At 39.0% G+C, this 18,778-nt stretch overlaps 1 protein-coding gene across 30 annotated transcripts in view; it reads right to left on the reverse strand.

Annotated features, from left to right (window-relative positions):
- ANO10 (anoctamin 10) overlaps nucleotides 1-18,778 on the reverse strand; it is a 325,787-nt gene that overhangs the window by 144,007 nt on the left and 163,002 nt on the right. The window contains exon 12 of one of the 30 annotated variants that reach the window (XR_010155571.1): nucleotides 2,719-2,822. The exons of 28 other annotated variants lie outside the window; for them this stretch is intronic. Coding sequence is in view for 1 of the 2 variants with exons in the window: in XM_016940850.3 (XP_016796339.1) it covers nucleotides 4,808-4,831 (24 nt within the window). In the remaining variant the exon portion in view is untranslated. Of the gene's footprint in view, nucleotides 1-2,718; nucleotides 2,823-4,769; nucleotides 4,832-18,778 lie in introns of those variants that run through there. One more of the 30 variants, XM_016940850.3, reaches the window with a different exon arrangement.

The raw sequence follows: 18,778 nt of genomic DNA on the forward strand, positions 1-18,778 counted from the left end.
TCGGAGGCCAAGGCGGATCACCTGAGGTCAGGAGTTTGAGACCAGCCTGGCCAACATGGTGAAACCCCGTCTCTACTAAAAATACAAAAAGTTAGCCAGGTGTGGTGATGCATGCCTGTAATCCTGCCTACTGGGGAGGCTGAGGGAGGAGAATTGCTTGAACCCAGGAGGCAGAAGTTGCAGTGAGCCGAGATTGTGCCATTGCACTCCAGCCTAGGAGATAATAGTGAAACTCTGTCTCAAAAAAAAAAAAAAAAAGAACTAAACACAAATACACATACACAAGTACAGGTAAAACTGGGGAAATCTGAATTAGATCAGTGGATTGTATCATTGTAAATATACTTGTTGTGACACAGCTCTACAGTTCTACAAAATATCACCATCCAGGAAACTAGGTAACAGGTACACAAAATCTCTGTGTATTATTTCTTACAACTGCATATGAATCTCCAATTATCTCAATAAACATTTAAATTTTAAAAAAATCATGGAGACATTATGGCCCCTTCTCCCACATCCCTGAGACCTAACTGAATATACCACTGTGTACAAAGAAGTGAGTGAGCTTGGCAGCCAAAAAATGCGTTTGGTTCAACTGATGCTTAATTAAACCCATCAAATTTACATAGACACTCTCTAACAGTCCTCTTACTGAGTCAGCCAGGGTTTACATTCTGTATGCTATTCATATCTCCAGCTACAGTTGAAAAAACGATATTTTAAAATAGTAGGACACAATCATATTTAGTTTTAGTATAATCATACTGTTCTCAAGGTGTCAAAAATTACCCGTTTATCCCAATTCACAGTTTAATTAAAATTGTTAAAAAGCAAGATAGTATAGTTTGATTAATGTGTCCAATTAGTGAATTTTTATAAGCAACATTCAAAATTTCATGCTCTTTATGATTTCATTTTTAAAGACGATCGTTTTAAGTCAATTAATGCAAAAAGAGATAATGCCAATAAAATAATGGACTGCAACATGCACAAAATAAAAAGTATTATTATATTTCCAACCTAATTTATTTATACATTATGGTTGTTTTAGCTTTTTTATTGCTGCTCTAGTAACACAAATTAGATTTTTTTTAAAATTCACAAAATATAGTCCATATATCAATGTATTTATTGACTTGACAATATCTGCAAAATCTCAGAAAAACGTTTTAGCAATGTCCTAGCTCTAGGCTGACATTTCCAATTCTATTTAGTCCTAGAGTGGAGTCTGCATAAACTGTTCCATATTAAATTAACGTCTAACATCCCATCCCTATCTCTGACTGAAAATAATCTTTTATAAAATAAACTTAAGCATCTTTCTTCACGTGTAAATCATGACTGTGGATAAACAGAGTCAAGCAGAGCCCATTCGTTTGTTTTTCTGCTTATGTCTGTTAGTCATTGCCCTTCATTCCTTGTAGCTCCCACCTTAGTACCCCACTTTTAGTTTTAGGATACACAGCCTGAACTGGCCCTGCTACCTAAGAGGATGAGAGAGAGTCATGTCTGTAGTCTGGCAAGAACATGACCTGTAAGCTTCTCTCAAGAGAGAAAATGCTTGCTTGAATTCAGAAACCACTCACAAAGCATACAGGGGCTCTCTATTGTGAGATGAAATCATGCCTGTGGGGTAAGAGTGTAGATTTTTACCTACACTAAAACAAGAGCACTGGCTCCAGGCAGCCCTCAGGGCACTGCCTTGCTCCAGGGTGTTTTCCTGAGCAATGCACACACAGGACAATGAGGTCCATGGTACAAGGGCCAAATTCTAAAGCAGCAGAGTCTTGTCATCTAAACCCAGGCAATCAGGCAATCACAAGCTCCCCACTGTGCTTTTGGACAGCCCAGGCTGTAAGCTGGGGTGGGAGTGTGGAGAAGGGTGGGAGCCCCGGATGTGGGGACTTTTACCAGGACAAGTACCAGATGCAGCCCATGATCTCTCACTATGTCAATGCATGATTCTATCATATTTAGCTCCTGTCACCCAACTAGCAAGTGTCTTCTGGGAAGGTGCCCACTCTCTCACCATTTTGTATTTTCCAGCACTGAGAACAACTCTAGGCACAGAAGAAAAGCAAGGTAACATGAGAGAGCAATATCTCAGGGACCAGTCAGACATGAGAGAGAATCCCAACTCTGCCTTTGTCACTTAATAAACACTCATATAATTAATGCACACTGTGCACTATTCTGTGCATTATTTTAAAATAATGACTTACGCTTCATAACAATGTTATGACGTGGTACTATTATTAGGCATTATTTTGCAAAATTAAGACCTGAGGCACAGAGAGACTCAGTAATTTGCCCAAAGTGTGAGTGGACCACAACGCTAGCAGTAGAGGTCATGAGGAGTTGTCAGATTCTGGATATATTACGTTTTGCAGTGGTGTGAACAAGAATCTTGGACTAGAGGTTGCAGAGAGATGAGTCAAGGATGACTCCAAAGTTTCTGGCCTTAGCAACTATAAAGATGAAGTCACTAATTATAGAAATTGAAAAAAATGTTATTTTCATTCTTCTTACATCCTTATTAGAAATATCCTAACAGACCACTTCTACCAAGATGAAGTAACCCTTCCACCCGAAACAACAACCAAAAAACAAGACAAACTTTATAAAATAACACTTTCAAGACACTGGACATCAGGCAGTGAAGAACTGTGGTTCCTGATGGAAAAGAAGCAGGGTGAGCCTACAGCTGCTACTTACTGCCTAGACAAAGTCTCCAGGCCACAGTGCAGGGAGAAAACGTCAGGATGAGCACAGCAGACTTTCTGAGTCATGATGAGAATCCAGGGACAACATGGCACCAGCTGTTTGCAGGAAAACAAAAGAAGACAGAGCTGCAGAGCAACAGATAGCTCAGGAGGTCTGCAGGTGATCTCCCTCAAGTTTTCAGTAGAGGTCTTACCAGCACACGTATGTGAGGAAACTATCTGAGGTCCGGGAAAGCAACATCAGACCAGGTTGGAAGAAACAGAGCTCTGTTCACATAGGACTGAGAACAGTGTCTGTTACCACCAGCCAGACCAGAAAATCTAACTCAGGGTCACCAGAGAGAGTGTTTGGAAGAGTCTTGACTCAGTACTGGGAAATGATTACGAAGGAGGAGAAAAATGGAAGTAAACTATTGTATGGTTCTTATACTATGTTGTATGTGAAGTGGTATAATATCTTGAGGGTAAACTTTGTAAAATAAAGATGTATACTATAAACCCTAAAGTAACCACTAAAACAACAAAACAAAAAGTTGTTGCCAATCATCAAAAAAGGAAAAATATGGAATTTCACTCACACACAAACACACACTTCTATGAATTTTTTTTTTCTTTTGAGACGGAGTCTCGCTCTCTCGCCCAGGCTGGAGTGCAGTGGCATGATCTCCGCTCACTGCAAGCTCCACCTCCAAGGGTTCACGCCATTCTCCTGCCTCAGCCTCCTGAGTAGCTAGGACTACAGGCGCCTGCCACCACGCCCAGCTAATTTTTTGTATTTTTAGCAGAGACAGGGTTTCACCATGTTAGCTAGGATGGTCTTGATCTCCTGACCTCGTGATCCGCCTGCCTTGGCCTCCCAAAGTGCTGGGATTACAGGCATTGAGCCACCGTGCCCAGCCACACACTTCTATGATTTAAAAGAAGGAAGAAAAGGGAACAAATGACAGATCAGGCAAATAAATAATAAAAATACCTACGTATTATTTGCTATTTTTAAATATTTAATATTAATATTAAATATTATTTTGTTTGCTATTATTTATAACATAGATGTTTGCTGTTTTTCTATTTTTGCTTGTTATTTTTATTTTGTTTGCTATATTAGAAATAGCATATTATAATTTATATAATTTATTACATTATAAATAATAGCAAACAAAATTAAAATTGCAAGCAAAAATAGAAAAAATAGCAAACACATAAATAGCAATATGATACACTTAAATCTAATCATATCAATAATCAGATTAAATATAAATGCCATAACGCCCCAATTAAAAAGGTTGAGCTTGTCAGATTGGATAAAAATACAAGACCTAATGATATGTTGCCAAAAGAAAACACACTTGAAATATATAGACACAAATAGGTTCAAAGTAAATGAACCTATGGATGTAAAAAGTCATACTGTGCTAACACAAATCAACAAAAAGCTGACTTAGTATATTAGATAAAGTAGATTTCAAAGCAAAGAATATTACATCTGGGATAAAGAGATTATATCATAAAAAGGTCAATCCATGAAGATGATGAAACAATTATATACCAAATGACAGAGCTTCAAAAAAAAGAAGCAAAAAGTGATAGAACTGCAGGGAGAAACAGACAAAGCCACAATTATAATGGAAAATTTCAATACTGTTCTCAAAAATTAATAGAAAAAGTAGATAAAAAAAGCAGTAAGGATACAGAAAGCCTGAATAAAACTATCAGCCAACTTGACCTAATTGTCATTTATGGAACATTCTACCCAACAATACCAGAATACCCATTATTTTCAGATGCACATGGAACATTTGCCAAGATAGCCCATATTATGAGACATTAAATAAGTCTCAATAAATTTAAAAGTACTCAAATCAGACAAAATGTTTTCTCTGACTACAATGTAATTAAATTAGAAATCAGTAGCAAAAAGATCTTTGGAAAATCCCAATATCTGGAAACTAACATACTTCTAAATAACACATGGGTCAAAGAAGAAATCAAAAGAAGAATGAAAAAGTATTTTGCACTGAGTAAAAATGAAAACACTTGCCAGAATATGTGGGATGCACTAAAACACTATGTAGCAGGAAATTTTATCTCAATTCCATCTTCAGGAACTAGAAAAACAAAAGCAAATAAAAGAAACAATAAAGAACAGAGCAGAAAGCAAAGAAATAGAAAATAGTAAAACAATACAGAAAATCAATAAAGTCCAAAGTTTCACTGATTTTTCAGAAGATCTATAAATGTGATGGTTAATTTTACATGTCAACTTGACTGAGCCATGGGTGCCAGGATAATTGATTAAACATTATTTCTGGCTGTGTCTATGAGGGTGTTTCTGGATGAAATTAGTATTTGAATCCATAGACTGAATAAAGCAAAAACCTCCCTCAATGTGGGTGAGCCTCATCCAATCCACTGAAGGCCTGAATAGAATAAAAGGCTGGGTAAGAAAGAATTCTCTCTACCTGTCTTCTCCTGCCTTTGGGTAGCCCAGCACTCACATCATGGGCTCTCCCGGTTCTTGGGTCTCCAGACTAGGACTGGAATGACACCGTTGTCTCTCCTGGGTATCCAGCTTGTCAAGTGTGGATCTTGAGTTGGGGCTTGGCCTCCATAACTGCATGAACCAATTCCCTATAATAAATCTCATTTTATATAATCTATTGGTTCTATTTTTCTGGAGAACCTAGAGAAATACAATAAACTTCTAGCCAGATTGATGAGTAAGAAGAAAAGATACAAATTACCAATATCAAGAATAGGAAAGGTGACATCACTGGTGATAGAGAAAATAAAAGCACAGCTGATGAGTTGTAGCTGAAGCTATAATCTAGCCCTAGAATCAATGGACACAATCGAGATAACTTCTTTGCTTCATATTGCTAAGAACTTGCCCCTTTTCTAAAACCATAAGCTGTAAATACCCCAGCCTGGGGCAAGGTTTCCTTCTGACTACTGAATATCCCCTGACTATCTTCCCTCAGGAAGTACAATGAAGAGTAATCTTAAGGAATCTACTCCTGCCTTCTGAGCAGAATCAAGGGCACATGCAAAACTGCCTCTTCTGCTCTCCTGGTTCTCAAAACGATGTAGAGAGGCATTATCATTCTCTTCGTGATCTGAGATATTTCACATATAGATCACGACCTTACATTAGCAACACCCCAATTGAGCACCAACCATGTGCTCAGTACTGTGACCTGGGACTGGGGTAATGCCAACTCTGAATACAGCATGGATCCTGCTCTCAAAGAACTGATCAACTAGGGGAGAGTGAATACACAGTAAAGGAATGGATGACACTTCAACATGTTATGGGAGCATATTAATTAATCATTAACGCTAAACAGAGAGACCAGGGAAAACTGAGGGAAAGGTGATGCCTGAACTAGACTTTGAAGAACAAGGGATCCTCTGAAGAGCAGAAATTGGATGGGAGAAAATTCCAGGCCAAAGAAAACTCCAGGCAAAGACACAAAAGCAGGAAAATGTAAAACACAGCTATGCCTATAATACAGTATGCATGTTGAAAGCGTAGGGCGAAGGGAGACTAGGGACGAAAGACAGATAAGAGGAGATTACAGAGGACCTTGAATCCCTTGTTAAGGAGGCTGGACTTTATTTTGTAAGAAAAGGAAACCAGCAAAGGCTTTTTCAGCTTGCAAGGGATATAGTCAGAACCGTGCTTCACACATATTAGACTGGAGAGAAAGAAACTGAAGTCAAGGATAGTGGTGAGGTGCTTACTGAAATACTCCAAATAAGACATGACAGCAGTGGCCTGGTGCAAGGCTGATAGCACCTTAGAATGGTGGGGATTGAAGGAGTAGGCATTCTGGAGGCAGAATAAGCAGGTGGGAGAGAAAAGAGATCTCCAAAGGAAAAGAGCACAACTGAAAATGTTCCACAGTTTCAACGTGAGTAACATGAAAATAATGTTCCTATTTGTTGAGATTATAAAACAGAGTAGGAAGGAAGCACAGGGGTAGGGCTCCAGGGAGGTGACATGCCTTCTTCTGAATGGCTGAGATAGTGGTATTTATGGAATGGCCATGGGGACATGTCTTCAGGAAGCCAGAAGGCCAGGGCCAGCAGGGAGAGGCATAGATTTATGAGTCGGCTGCACAGGCAGGAGAGCTATGCTATAAGAACAGCTACCATGCTGTAATTACATCAAGCTTAAGCCCAGGCCTCTGTAGGAATTAACTAATCAGTACATTTTTTTCAGTATCCAATCAAGTTTTTATAATCTAATCTCCTGTAAACATTCAATGTTTTACACAAAACAATTTTATTGAATGTCAAGATTATATGAATTTGATAAATATTCAAACATTTGTAACCTAAAGCAAATTTTTTCTAGTTTTTATATTAGTAATATCCAGTTGTGTTTAGCTTAATTATACCTAGAGTGCTGCTTGAACTATCTGAGGTGAAGGACCAATTTTTAAATTCCCAGTCCATTATGGTCCTACTGTCCTATGGACTGAATGCCCCCTTGCCCTCAACAAATTCATGTTAAAGCTGTAACCCCCAATGTGGCTGTATTTGGAGACAGGGCCTACAAGAAGGTAATTAAAGTTGAAAGGGGTCATAAGGGTGGGGCCATGATATGATAGGACTATCATCCTTACATGAAGAGATACCAGCGAGCTCACATACTCATTCTCTTTGAGTACACACAAAGAATTGGTCATGTTAGGATATAGCAAGATGGTGGCCATCTAAAAGCTAGGAAAAAAGGTCTCAGAATGGAACCTACCTTGTTGGCACCTTGCTTGGATTTTTCTTCTTTAAGCTACCCAGTCTGTGTTATTGTGCAAACTAATGCATACTACGTGTGACCAAAATGAGCTTGCATCTCATGCAGATCATCATACAAATTGAGCACTACCCTAATTGGTTTACCTTGGTTAACAGGATAAGCCCACTGATTGTGTGCTTAAATACTGCAGCAGTATCAAACTGCCTTAGGAGTTTGTAAACACCTTCCATTTCTGTGCTTATCTGATTGTGGGCTGGTAAAAAATACTTTGTGGACTAACACCAGTCTGCAGATCACACTTTGTCCAGCACCAGTTTACAGTCTTTCTGTGATTGTTTTGTGAAAAAATGCAACATTTAGCTTAAGCACATAACTCAAAGGCAGGAATTTTAAACACACGTATGCTGCAGAGTGAGGGGAATAATACAGAAGCTCAGTCCTATCCTATCTGGGCAAGTGTTGCGGGAAGTCAGGGACCCTGAACGGAGGGACCTGCTGAAGCTGTGACAGAAGAACATAAATTGTGAAGATTTCATGGACATTTATTAGTTACCCAAATTAATACTTTTATAATTTCTTACACCTGTCTTTACTACAATCTCTGAACATAAATTGTGGAGATTTCATGGACATTTATCACTCCCCCAATCAATACTCTTATAATTTCCTATGCCTGTCTTTACTTTAATCTCTTAATCCCATCATCTTCATAAATTGAGGATGTATGTCGCCTCAGGATCCTGTGATGATTGCGTTATCTGCACAAATTGTTTGTAGAGCATGTGTGTTTGAACAATATGAAATCTGGGCATCCAAAAGGAACAGGATGGCTGCGATTTTCAGGGAACAAGGGAGATAACCATTGGGCCTGACTGCCTGAGGGGCTGGACAGAACAGTCATATTTCTCTTCTTACAAAAGCAAATAGGAGAAATATCGCTGAATTCTTTCTCTCAGCAAGGAACAGCCCTGAGAAAGAGAATGCATTCCTAGGGGGAGGTCTCTAAAATGGCTGCTCTAGGAATGTCTGTCTTATATGTAGATAAGGGATGAAATAAGCCCCGGTCTCCTGTAGTGCCCCCAGGCCTATTAGGATTAGGAAATTCCTGCCTAGTAAATTTTAGTCAGACCGGTTGTCTGCTCTCAAACCCTGTCTCCTGATAAGATGCTATCAATGATAATGCGTGTCCAGTGGGACATGAAACTTCATCAGCAATTCTAATTTCGCCCTGGTCCTGTGATCTCGCTCTGCCCCCATTTGCCTTGTGATATTTTATTGCCCTTGAAGCATGTGATCTCTCTGACCCACACCCTATTCGTACACCCCTCCCCTTTTGAAATCCATAATAAAAACTTGCTGGTTTTGCGGCTCAGGGGGCATCATGGAACCTGCTGACATGTGATGTCTCCCCCGGACACCCAGCTTTAAAATTTCTCTCTTTTGTACTCTTTTCCTTTATTTCTCAGACCAGCCAACACTTAGGGAAAATAGAAAAGAACCTACGTTGAAATATCAGGGGCTGGTTCCCCCAGTAGGCAAGATCCCTCAAGACATTGCAGAAAGCAGTTTCTTAAAAATTAACAGCATTGTGCCTTATTTATAACATCCCCTGTATTCTGTTTCCCTTTAGCTCTTCCATCAGTCTCTGTAATCATATCCACAGAGCACATTACATACAATTAGATTACAAACTCACAGCTGGAGCACACTACTTCTTTTTCAATTGAGAATATATATCAATTCACAAAACAGATGCCCTCAAGATACTCTAACTAAGATGGACAAGCAAATTTATTCTTGTGATCCTGCCACTGAGGGGAGAATCCTCTGGTTGCAATGGGGCACCGTCCAACTTTCTGATGTCCATTCCAGAGGATCTTTGATGGAATCTAATTCATACATTTGGTTTCATTTGGAGCCATTACTTGTTTGCTTGTTTGTCCTCCTATAAGGTAGTGTTCACTCATTTTCAAAAGCTTCATCCAACTAGCCTCTACATCAAGTATGAGAACCATGCTTATCCCTTCACTCATATGAGGGCAGACCAGAGATCAGGAGAGATCATCATGGTCTCGGGCCAGGATCATGCTGATACACAGGTAGGTTACAAGATCACGGGGCATATTTTTTGCAAGCAAGATTGCTGTGAAGTTAACTTTGTTGGCTGAACTTTACGTTTTTCTTATGTCCAAGGAAAAGAAGTGTTATTTGTCTTGTTTCTTTTCAGTTCTTGTAACTGTAGGGCTTAATGAGGAAGAGCTAATACAGGACAGAATTTCAGAATGTAGAGGTCCACAGGAATAACCAATGGCAACCTCCTTGTAGCAGAGATGGCTATCTATTCACCTAAATCATCTCCTCTTTATTCTGGGCACAGAGCTGGACCACATTTCCCAGCTTCCCAGTGACCATATGGTCTCCTGATACCCACATGGCTGACTTCCACAACCAGTGAAATGTGAGTTGGAGTTATATGTGCCCCTTCCTGGCCTGGTCCATACAACTTTCCTTCTTGCCATCTTCCATATCCTCCTCCCCAGCTCTTACTTTTAGGTCATTAATCCAGTTTTAGTTGATTTTTGTATATAGTGTATGTTAGTCTATTCAGGCTGCTATAAACAAAATGCCATATACTGGATAGCTTATAAACAACAGAAATTTATTTCTCACAGTACCAGAGGCTGGGAAGTCCAAGATTAAGGTGCTGGCAAATTTGGTGTCTGATAATTACCACAACACTGGTGATTAGGTTTCAACAGATGAATTTTAGGGGGATAGAAACAGACCACAGCATGGAGTCCAAACTTCATCCTTTTACATGTGGATATCCAGCTGTTTGCACCATTTGTTGAAAAGACTATTCTTTCCCCCAGTGAACTGTCGTGGAACTCTTGTTGAAAATCAATTGACCATAAAATGTGAAGGTTGATTTCTGGACTCTCAATTTGAGTACACTGATCTACATGTACATTCTTTTTATTTATTTATTATTTTACTACATGGACATTCTTATGCTACTATGATTACTGTAGTTTTAAAATTTGGAAATGTGAGTGCTTGTACTATTTTCTTTATTTCAAGATTGTTTTAGCTATTCTGGGTTCCTTGCATTTCCATATGAATTATAGGATCAACTTGTAATTTTTGAAAATAAGTCAGCTAGGATTTAAAATAGGGATTGTGTTGGATCTATAGATCAATTGGAGAAGTACTACCATGTTAATATTTAGTCTTCCATTTTTTTCTTTTTGATGCTACAATAAATGGAATTGTGTTAATTTCATATTTAGTCTGCTTATTGCTAATGTATAGAAATACAATTCATTTTTGTATATTGTTCTTGTCTCTTGTAACCTGAACTCATTTATTCGTCTGAATTGTTTTTAATGGATTCCTTAGGATTTTCTATTTACAAGAGCACATCACCTGCAAAGAGAAATAGTTTTACTTCTTCCTTTCCAATCGACATGCATTTTATTTTCTTATCTACTTCCCTTGGCTAGAACTTCCTGGACAATGCTAAATAAAACTGGTAAGTGGTAAGGGGAGGTACCCTTTTCTTGTTCCCAATCTTAGAGAAAAAGAAAACATTCAGCCTTTTACCATTAAGTATGATGTTAACTGCAGGTTTTGCACACACATCATTTATCAGATTGAAGACAAGGCATAAATTTTAAAATGCTGCTGTCAAGCCTTTAATGGTATTTACAGGGAAGCCTTATGTTTGAGAGCTGAGTCTGGCCATAAAATGATAAATAGTAGAGAACCCCAATCTCTTACTTCTAGGAAAAATGATAATCACAGAAATGGAACTTTACTTAACTGATCAAGATGCTCTTGAGACAAATGATATAGTTGAGATGCTCCAGACATATGAAAAGATGCTCAACATCAGTAATCACTGGGGAAATGCAAATCAAAACCACAATGAGGTACTACTTCACATCCACTAGGTTAGCTATAATTTAGAAAATGGAAAATGAAGTGTTGACGAGAATATGGAGAAACTGAAACCCTCGTACGTTGCTGATGGGAAAGCAAAATGGCACAGCTGCTACGGAAAACAGTTTGGAAGTTTCTCAAAAAATTAAACACAGAATTATCATATGACCCAGTGATTCTACTCCTGGGTATATACTCACAAGAATTGAAAGCAGGGACTCAGATATTTGTATGCCAATGTTCACTGCAGTATTATTTACATTTGTACTAAAATAGCCAAAAGGTGGAAATAACCCAAGAGTCCATCAACAGAAGAATGAATTCAGTATATGCATACAATGACATATTATTTAGCCATAAAAAGGAATGAGGTTCTGATACATACTATAACATGGGTAAGACTTAAAAACATAATGCTAAGTGAAATAAGCCAGACACAAAGGGACAAATAAATGTATTATTTTCTTTACATGAAATGTCTAGAACAGGCAACATCACAGAGACAGAAAGTAAAGCAGAAGTTGCCAGGGACTAGGGGAAGGGGGAAATGGAGAGTCATTGCCTGCTGCATACAGAATTTCTGTTTGGGGTAATGAAAAAGTTTTGGAAATTGATAGTGGTGATGACTGCATAATGCTGTGACTATAATTAATGTGACTAAATTACACACTCAATATAATTAAAATGGCAAATTATGTTATTATATTTTACCATGATAAAAAAATACATTAAAAAAAAGCTGTACAGCTATTTCTGCATCTACACTTTCACCATTCTTTATGATCATAGCAATATTCTGGTGTTCTTTTCTAGGAAAACCCTGTGACTTTCATCATGTCATTGCATATATAGCACAAGATCCTCCTAAGTCTTGTGACTATTCATTTACCTACAAACCAAGAGCTTCATACAACTTTATGCATTAGGGATCTGTCATTTCACTGCAGTTTAATATAGACAACTGTGTTCTGCTCTCTGTCTTTGAAAGTATTGATGCTGGAAATGTAACTGAATCAAGCAGGGTTTTTACTTGCAAGCCACAAATACCAATTCTGGTGTATTTGGGCAAAGAAGAGGTTGGTTAAAAGGTTATCAGGTAGTTCACGTACCCTCTAAAAGGTCTAAAGAACCAGGCTGAGCAGTCATACAGTGAGGAGCAATGTCCAAAGTCATATCTAGAGCTGGTTCAGCAATGATGCCAGGCTGCACACAGGCACAACACCATTGGCATAGCACTGCCACAGCTACTGTCAGCTGAGTGGATTCTGCATGGTACCTGCCTCTTGGGGTCCAAAAGCTTCCAGTTCAAAGTTTAGGGTAAAAAATTATTACTGGCTCAATATAGATCATGTGCCCATGTCCATACCCCAGAAGCAAGGGAGGCTGGAAAGGGAGTACCTGCATTATCAGCTTCTATAGTGGGAGGGGGCATCTGCCATGAGGTCAGAGATTCTCTGGACACAGGAAAGAGGTTTATGTGTTCAGTGATAAAACAGGATGACTCATGTACATTACACCAGTCTTTCAGGCAAACCAATATTCAAACCTGTCAATTTAAGCTAAGTATGCCTGAAAAGGGGGTTCTCAGCAGAGGAAACAGCACAGCCTACAATACCAAGTAAGCAAGAGCTTATTCCATTGGAGGAGTCACATGAGCTGAGTATTATTAAAGTGGAGAGAGGAGAGCAGCGGAAAGAGCTGCATGATTTCATGAAGGGCCTCGAAAGCTACACTAAAATCTGGGCTTTAATCCTGAAAATGGTAGAGAGGCAGTAAAGGCTTTTAAGGAGGGAGTAAGATCAGATTTCTGTTTCAGAATAATCATTTTAGCAGCAGAATGGATTAGAGAGCACCAAGACTGGGGAGCCTGGATGCCAGTTAAGAACATGCTATGCTGTAGCAACTCAGAAAAGGAATAATGAGGGCTTACCCTAAGGCTACACACAAGGCACTGAGTGGAGAATAAATGGGTTAGATGAAACAACCACCTGGACAGTAGCTGTTTGAGTGTGAGGAGTGAGGATGACTAACCCCAAGTTCTGGTTATGACTAGATGGATGGTGGTAGATGAACTCAGCTTTGGACTGCTCAATTTGAGATCACTGGGAGACATTCAAGTGAAAGCAACCAAGGTAAATACATACACAATACACATGTAGATGTCCAATGGGCACTGTTAGGCGTAAAGGTAAAGCAAGTCATGGAGTAGACAAGCTCACCCAGGGGCTACAGAGGAAGTCATGGGGTAGATGAGCTCATCCAGGGACTACAGTGGAAGCTGTGGAGTAGATGAGCTCACCCAGAGACTAGAGTGTAAGCCATGGAGTAGATGAGCTCATCCAGGGGCTACAGTGGAGGTGGAAGTCATGGGGTAAACAAGCTCACCCAGGGGCTACAGTGGAAGCCATGGGGTAGATGAGCTCACCTAGGGGCTACACCTGGAGTAGATGAGCACAGGGGCTACAGTGGAAGCCATGGAGATGAGCAGATGAGTTTAACCAATGATTGAATGAAGAAGAAGAGGATTGGGAAGGAACCTTAAGAAAGAATAGCCCAGGAAGAAGCTCAGGAACAGGCTTAAGGAGGAATAGCCAAAGAGGTAGGAAGAAAACCAGGAAACGAATCCCTCATAGAAGGAATGACTTTCTAGAATAACTGAGTCATTTGCTTCAAACAAGCATTGTGCACAGATCATGTTTATTCTTCCTCCCATGCTTTTGTTCCAGTAGTTCTCACACAGATAATGATGAAATTTCAAGTTTCTATAAAGGTGGTGTAAACATGTTTCTAATTAAGAGTATTTTTTCTACCCAGTTTTAAAGACCCAGGTTCTTGGTGGGGGGAAATATTCAAAGAAAATTTTAGGCAACAGTTTTGTCAAGTTTCCAACTCAATTCCTTTTAACTCCCCCTACCCTACCTTTCCCATGTAGATCCTGAGAGCTGTCTATAAGTGGTAATTGCAGCATGCCTGCAACAGTTCCTGCATTTACAGTCCACCCCACAGCAGTCATCTGGCCTGGCCCTAGAGACCAGGAAGGTTTCCTCAAGATGCTTCCTTCCCTCCCCAAGTACCCTGTGCAATGATTATGTGTTGCACAGTTGGGGCAGGTGAGAAAGGGGGAAGGAAAGGGAACATGGATTTACTGATGCAGATGATTCACTGAACTGCGTTTCTAGTCCACCCAACTGCCCACTGGGCTCCTCTTGCCTGTTTCACAGGTACCTTAGACTCAGCGGGACAATGAACACATCTGGGCTCTTCTGCCAAAACACAGATCTCTTCCAGCATCCTTTATCTCAATAACTGGCCCTCCTCCAGTACCCAAGCCAGAAACCTACAGTCACTCGTGATATTTCCTCTCCCCTAACACACAGTGTATCCAACACAGCACCAAGAACTCTGAATACTGCTTCCAGTACATGCCTCTCCAGAAGAGTCACTGCCTGTCCTGTTCCAATCTACCAGGATCCTTCCCTAGAACCACTGCAGTTGCCACCTAACTCACTGACTCTTCCAACCCCTCTTAAACATTCTCCGTGCTGGGCATGAGTGAGAACCATCCTCCAAGTTGAGGAAGACAAGGGTTGTTTTGGTTTTACAAACTGCAAATGTGTTGAGGTCATCACCACAGCCATACTCTTACCCCCCCTGACCAATGACTGCCCAGGGCTCTTAAGTGAGAAAAAGGTATCCTCAATGTGGCCTGTGCAGCCAGGTCATCTGGCCTCTGTGTCCTCTCTAGCCTCACCTCACATTCTTTCCTGCGTCTTCATAGCTCTGGGACTCCATGGTCCCTGGGCAGGCTATCCTCTCTGCCCAAAGCATTCCCTCCACAGTCCCTCATCCCCATCTCTCACTTCAGGCTCCATTTTACTGGATACTTCTCCTTAAAAACACCTTTCAGACTCCGGACAAGGTCATATTCCCCTACTCTAAACTCAATCCTTTTACATCTATCTGCATGACTATCTGGTGCTTTGTGTTCATGCTAGATAAAGCTCCAGTGCCAACAACCATTCCTGCTTCTGCTCAGCCTTAGCACAAGGTGTGAGCACCCAAGTATCTGCTAAGTGAGCACCCCCATGAGGCACAGTCAACCCCATGGTCAGAGGCCAATGAACTTCCCTTCTCATCACCACAAAGTACTTTCACCATAATTAGTGGGAAGAAGTAATGTAAATGGGATAGAGTTATTAGGCAGGGAAAGATGTTTTGTCTCTCTTCTTTCCTCTTTCTAAGTTCCTAAAATAAGCTTGCAAGTGGTGGCGAAGGGAGCTGATGCATTTTCAAAGAGCGGTGGCCCAGTTTTCAAATTTGTTCCTCTCCATTGTGAGTTTTCCTCCTTCTGTTTTCAATATCAAAATGCTTCAATTTATGAGAAATCTAATGACAGTTGGTCACTTCAAACCTCAGATTTTCTGGAAATCATTCCTTCTAAATCCAAGGGTCTGCTGCCACTGTAGTGTACCAACATCATCGCTCCACTTTGGATTTATTTAGTTGTTTTGCAACAGAGTCATTATTCTATCTTCAAATGACAACATTTAATATATTCTAGCATATTCACATAATATACTTAGAAAGTATTAAGTAAAAAAGTCATTAAATGCAGTACACTTAGAGAAATAAAAGCACTTGAATGATGAAAATGATGAAACCTTAAAAAGGCTGCCAACTTACTTCTTTAGTCAGGGACATGACTAACATATGGACTGTAAAATTACCTTTCCCATTTTAGATTCACTTTCAGAATTAGCAACATGTTAATTGTCCTGTGCAGCCACCAAATCTTTAAATATCTTTATATTTTATTAATCTCTCTAATCAACCATCATTTTGACAAGTTCTTCACTGGATTTAGATATGCAACATGTATGATTATTTTTGTAACACTAGAAACAGGGCCTCTGTGGAGTCTTGTGGCTCTCTGCCAGCCACGGAGAAGCGTCAGCATGCATGCCCACACGGCAACACAGAGGATTAACTGACCAGGGAAACAACTGCTAAAAGAGCACCAGAGTTGGGAAACAATTTCAACATCCTGAGACGATTGAAAATATATCAAGAGAATGTATAGTATAACATATACAGAATTTAAAGAGGCAAAACTAAATGGCAACTGATGTCAGGAAAGTGGTTATTTTGGGTTGGTGGTGACTAGGAAGAGCATGAAGGGGCTTCTGGTAAAACGTCCTATGTCTTATGAATATGTTCACTTCTTGACACTTCATTCAGCCTAACATTCATAACCAGTATCTGTATCTATGCTACACCTTAACAAGCAATTCCTTAAAATATTTTGAATATTTACTTAAGATAGCCTATAAATAGTATAGAATATAGCATCTATATTCTTATTTTAGCCCTACTTTAATCAGTAACAGCAGAGGTCCCTTAAGTTCTCTTAGGGTCTAAAATAATCTCTAGTCTACTGGTTGACTGCAACAATAATGAAAAACAGTATATATTTATAAAATACACACATACGTGTGTGTATACATATATATACACACACACATATGGTACATACAACGGTACATATATATATGGTACATACAATGGATGTAATACACACACACACACACACACACACACACACACACACACACACAGCATGCTTCTATTTAGTGGCTTGGGGCAAAGTTACACAAGATTTAAATCATAGATTTATGGACTCATCTGTGTAAACTGATTTCTGGGAAAGATTTTCACATTGTGTCCAATGGCTGTTTGTATATTTATACTAATTCTATTTCAAAATGCCCCTTATCCAATTAAACTATTACAACACATCCAGCATGCTCCTTACAGATGACATATTAGAGGTTTACCATTATGTTAACAAGAATAGATTTTGTAATGAACTAGGTATAAATCAAAATAAGTATGATAATTCAAATAATATAAAATAAAATATGCTGTACACTAAACAGAAGATGAAGTACTCTTTAGTTCATATATAAATATATTTAAATTGCCTGAACACACCAAAATGAATTCAATTTTTTCTAGATGTAATAACATTATTACAGAGTTCTGGGTTCTCATAGGACAATGGAGCTGTCTAAATCCAAATCTCTCCATATATACTCAAAACCAAAAACAAACAGATCAATAGGAAGAGAAGACAAACTAACCATTCCTCATACCTACAACATTAACTAGGAGATAAGCAATGGCATGAACTTCGTGTTACATGATAATAGGGAAATAAACATCCAAATCCAGCAAGACTAGCTCCAAAGCCCACACCTAAGTGGCAAGTCAAGTCAGACACTATGAAAGAGAGGGAAATAGAGATCTAGCGATATTGGAACACAGATAAAATCACCCCCAGAAAAAGAAATTTTCACTAAGAAAAGGTCTGTGAACTGCTAGATCAGAGAGTTTCTAGAGAATCAAAAGGATAGTGCTTGAAAATGCACAGAATCAGATGTGGTAGTTTTAGGAAGGCACCATTTTGAGGGCAGGATGGGGAGGAAAGATTTACGGAAGGCTCAGGTATCTCCTGGAGGCTGATGATTATCGGAAAGAAGAAAGCAAAAGGTAGAAATTAACAGTCCTAAAGACACAAGAACAATACTCACACCTCTCACTACCAAGAAGATACTCGTTAAAAGAAACAACATTTTACTATACCAGCAGAAAAGAGTGCTCTCAAACTAAAAAAACTCAGTAAGCTACCCAAAAACTCCTTATCCTTTCCAACAAGAACTACTATTGCTAGTCTAGGAAAATTTCAAAATGAAAAAAAAGAAAAAAAAAAGCAGATAACATCTGTACAAGGTTACTATGAAAATAAAACAGACATTGAGAATCAAAGTATTTCCATTTTTGATTTTGTTCCTCAACAACATGAAAGCAAACAAAAACCAAACAAAACATAACCAGATGAAAGTTATAACTCAATAATCAAACCTGAATTAAATAACCTTAAATAAGCATTTAAGAACATGGAAAAAAAACTTCAGATAAGAAGTACAAAAACTCAGATCAAAAATATCTAACAAATGAACAAAACGGAAGATATGAAATGAAAGTGGCTAAATTCAGTAAAGAAAAGGAAGAAGAGAACAAAATCATCTTAGAAATAGTGATAAATTACAAAGTGGCAAGGGGGAAACTACCCAAATGAAAATATAATAAGGGACACTGAAGAAAAGCTTGAAAAACTAAGAGGACAAAAATAAAAGAAAAATATGTGTCAAAATGAAAAAAATGACAAGGAAGACAGGCAAAGAAGATCCAACATACAGCTGGAGACTCAGAAGAAAAAAACAGCAGAACACAATATTAAAAACTGCAACTTACCAGCCTGGGCAACATGGCAAAACCCCATCTCTACAAA

The sequence above is a fragment of the Pan troglodytes genome, chromosome 2, assembly GCF_028858775.2.
Source record: "Pan troglodytes isolate AG18354 chromosome 2, NHGRI_mPanTro3-v2.0_pri, whole genome shotgun sequence".
In the NCBI taxonomy this organism is placed as follows: Eukaryota; Metazoa; Chordata; class Mammalia; order Primates; family Hominidae; genus Pan; species Pan troglodytes.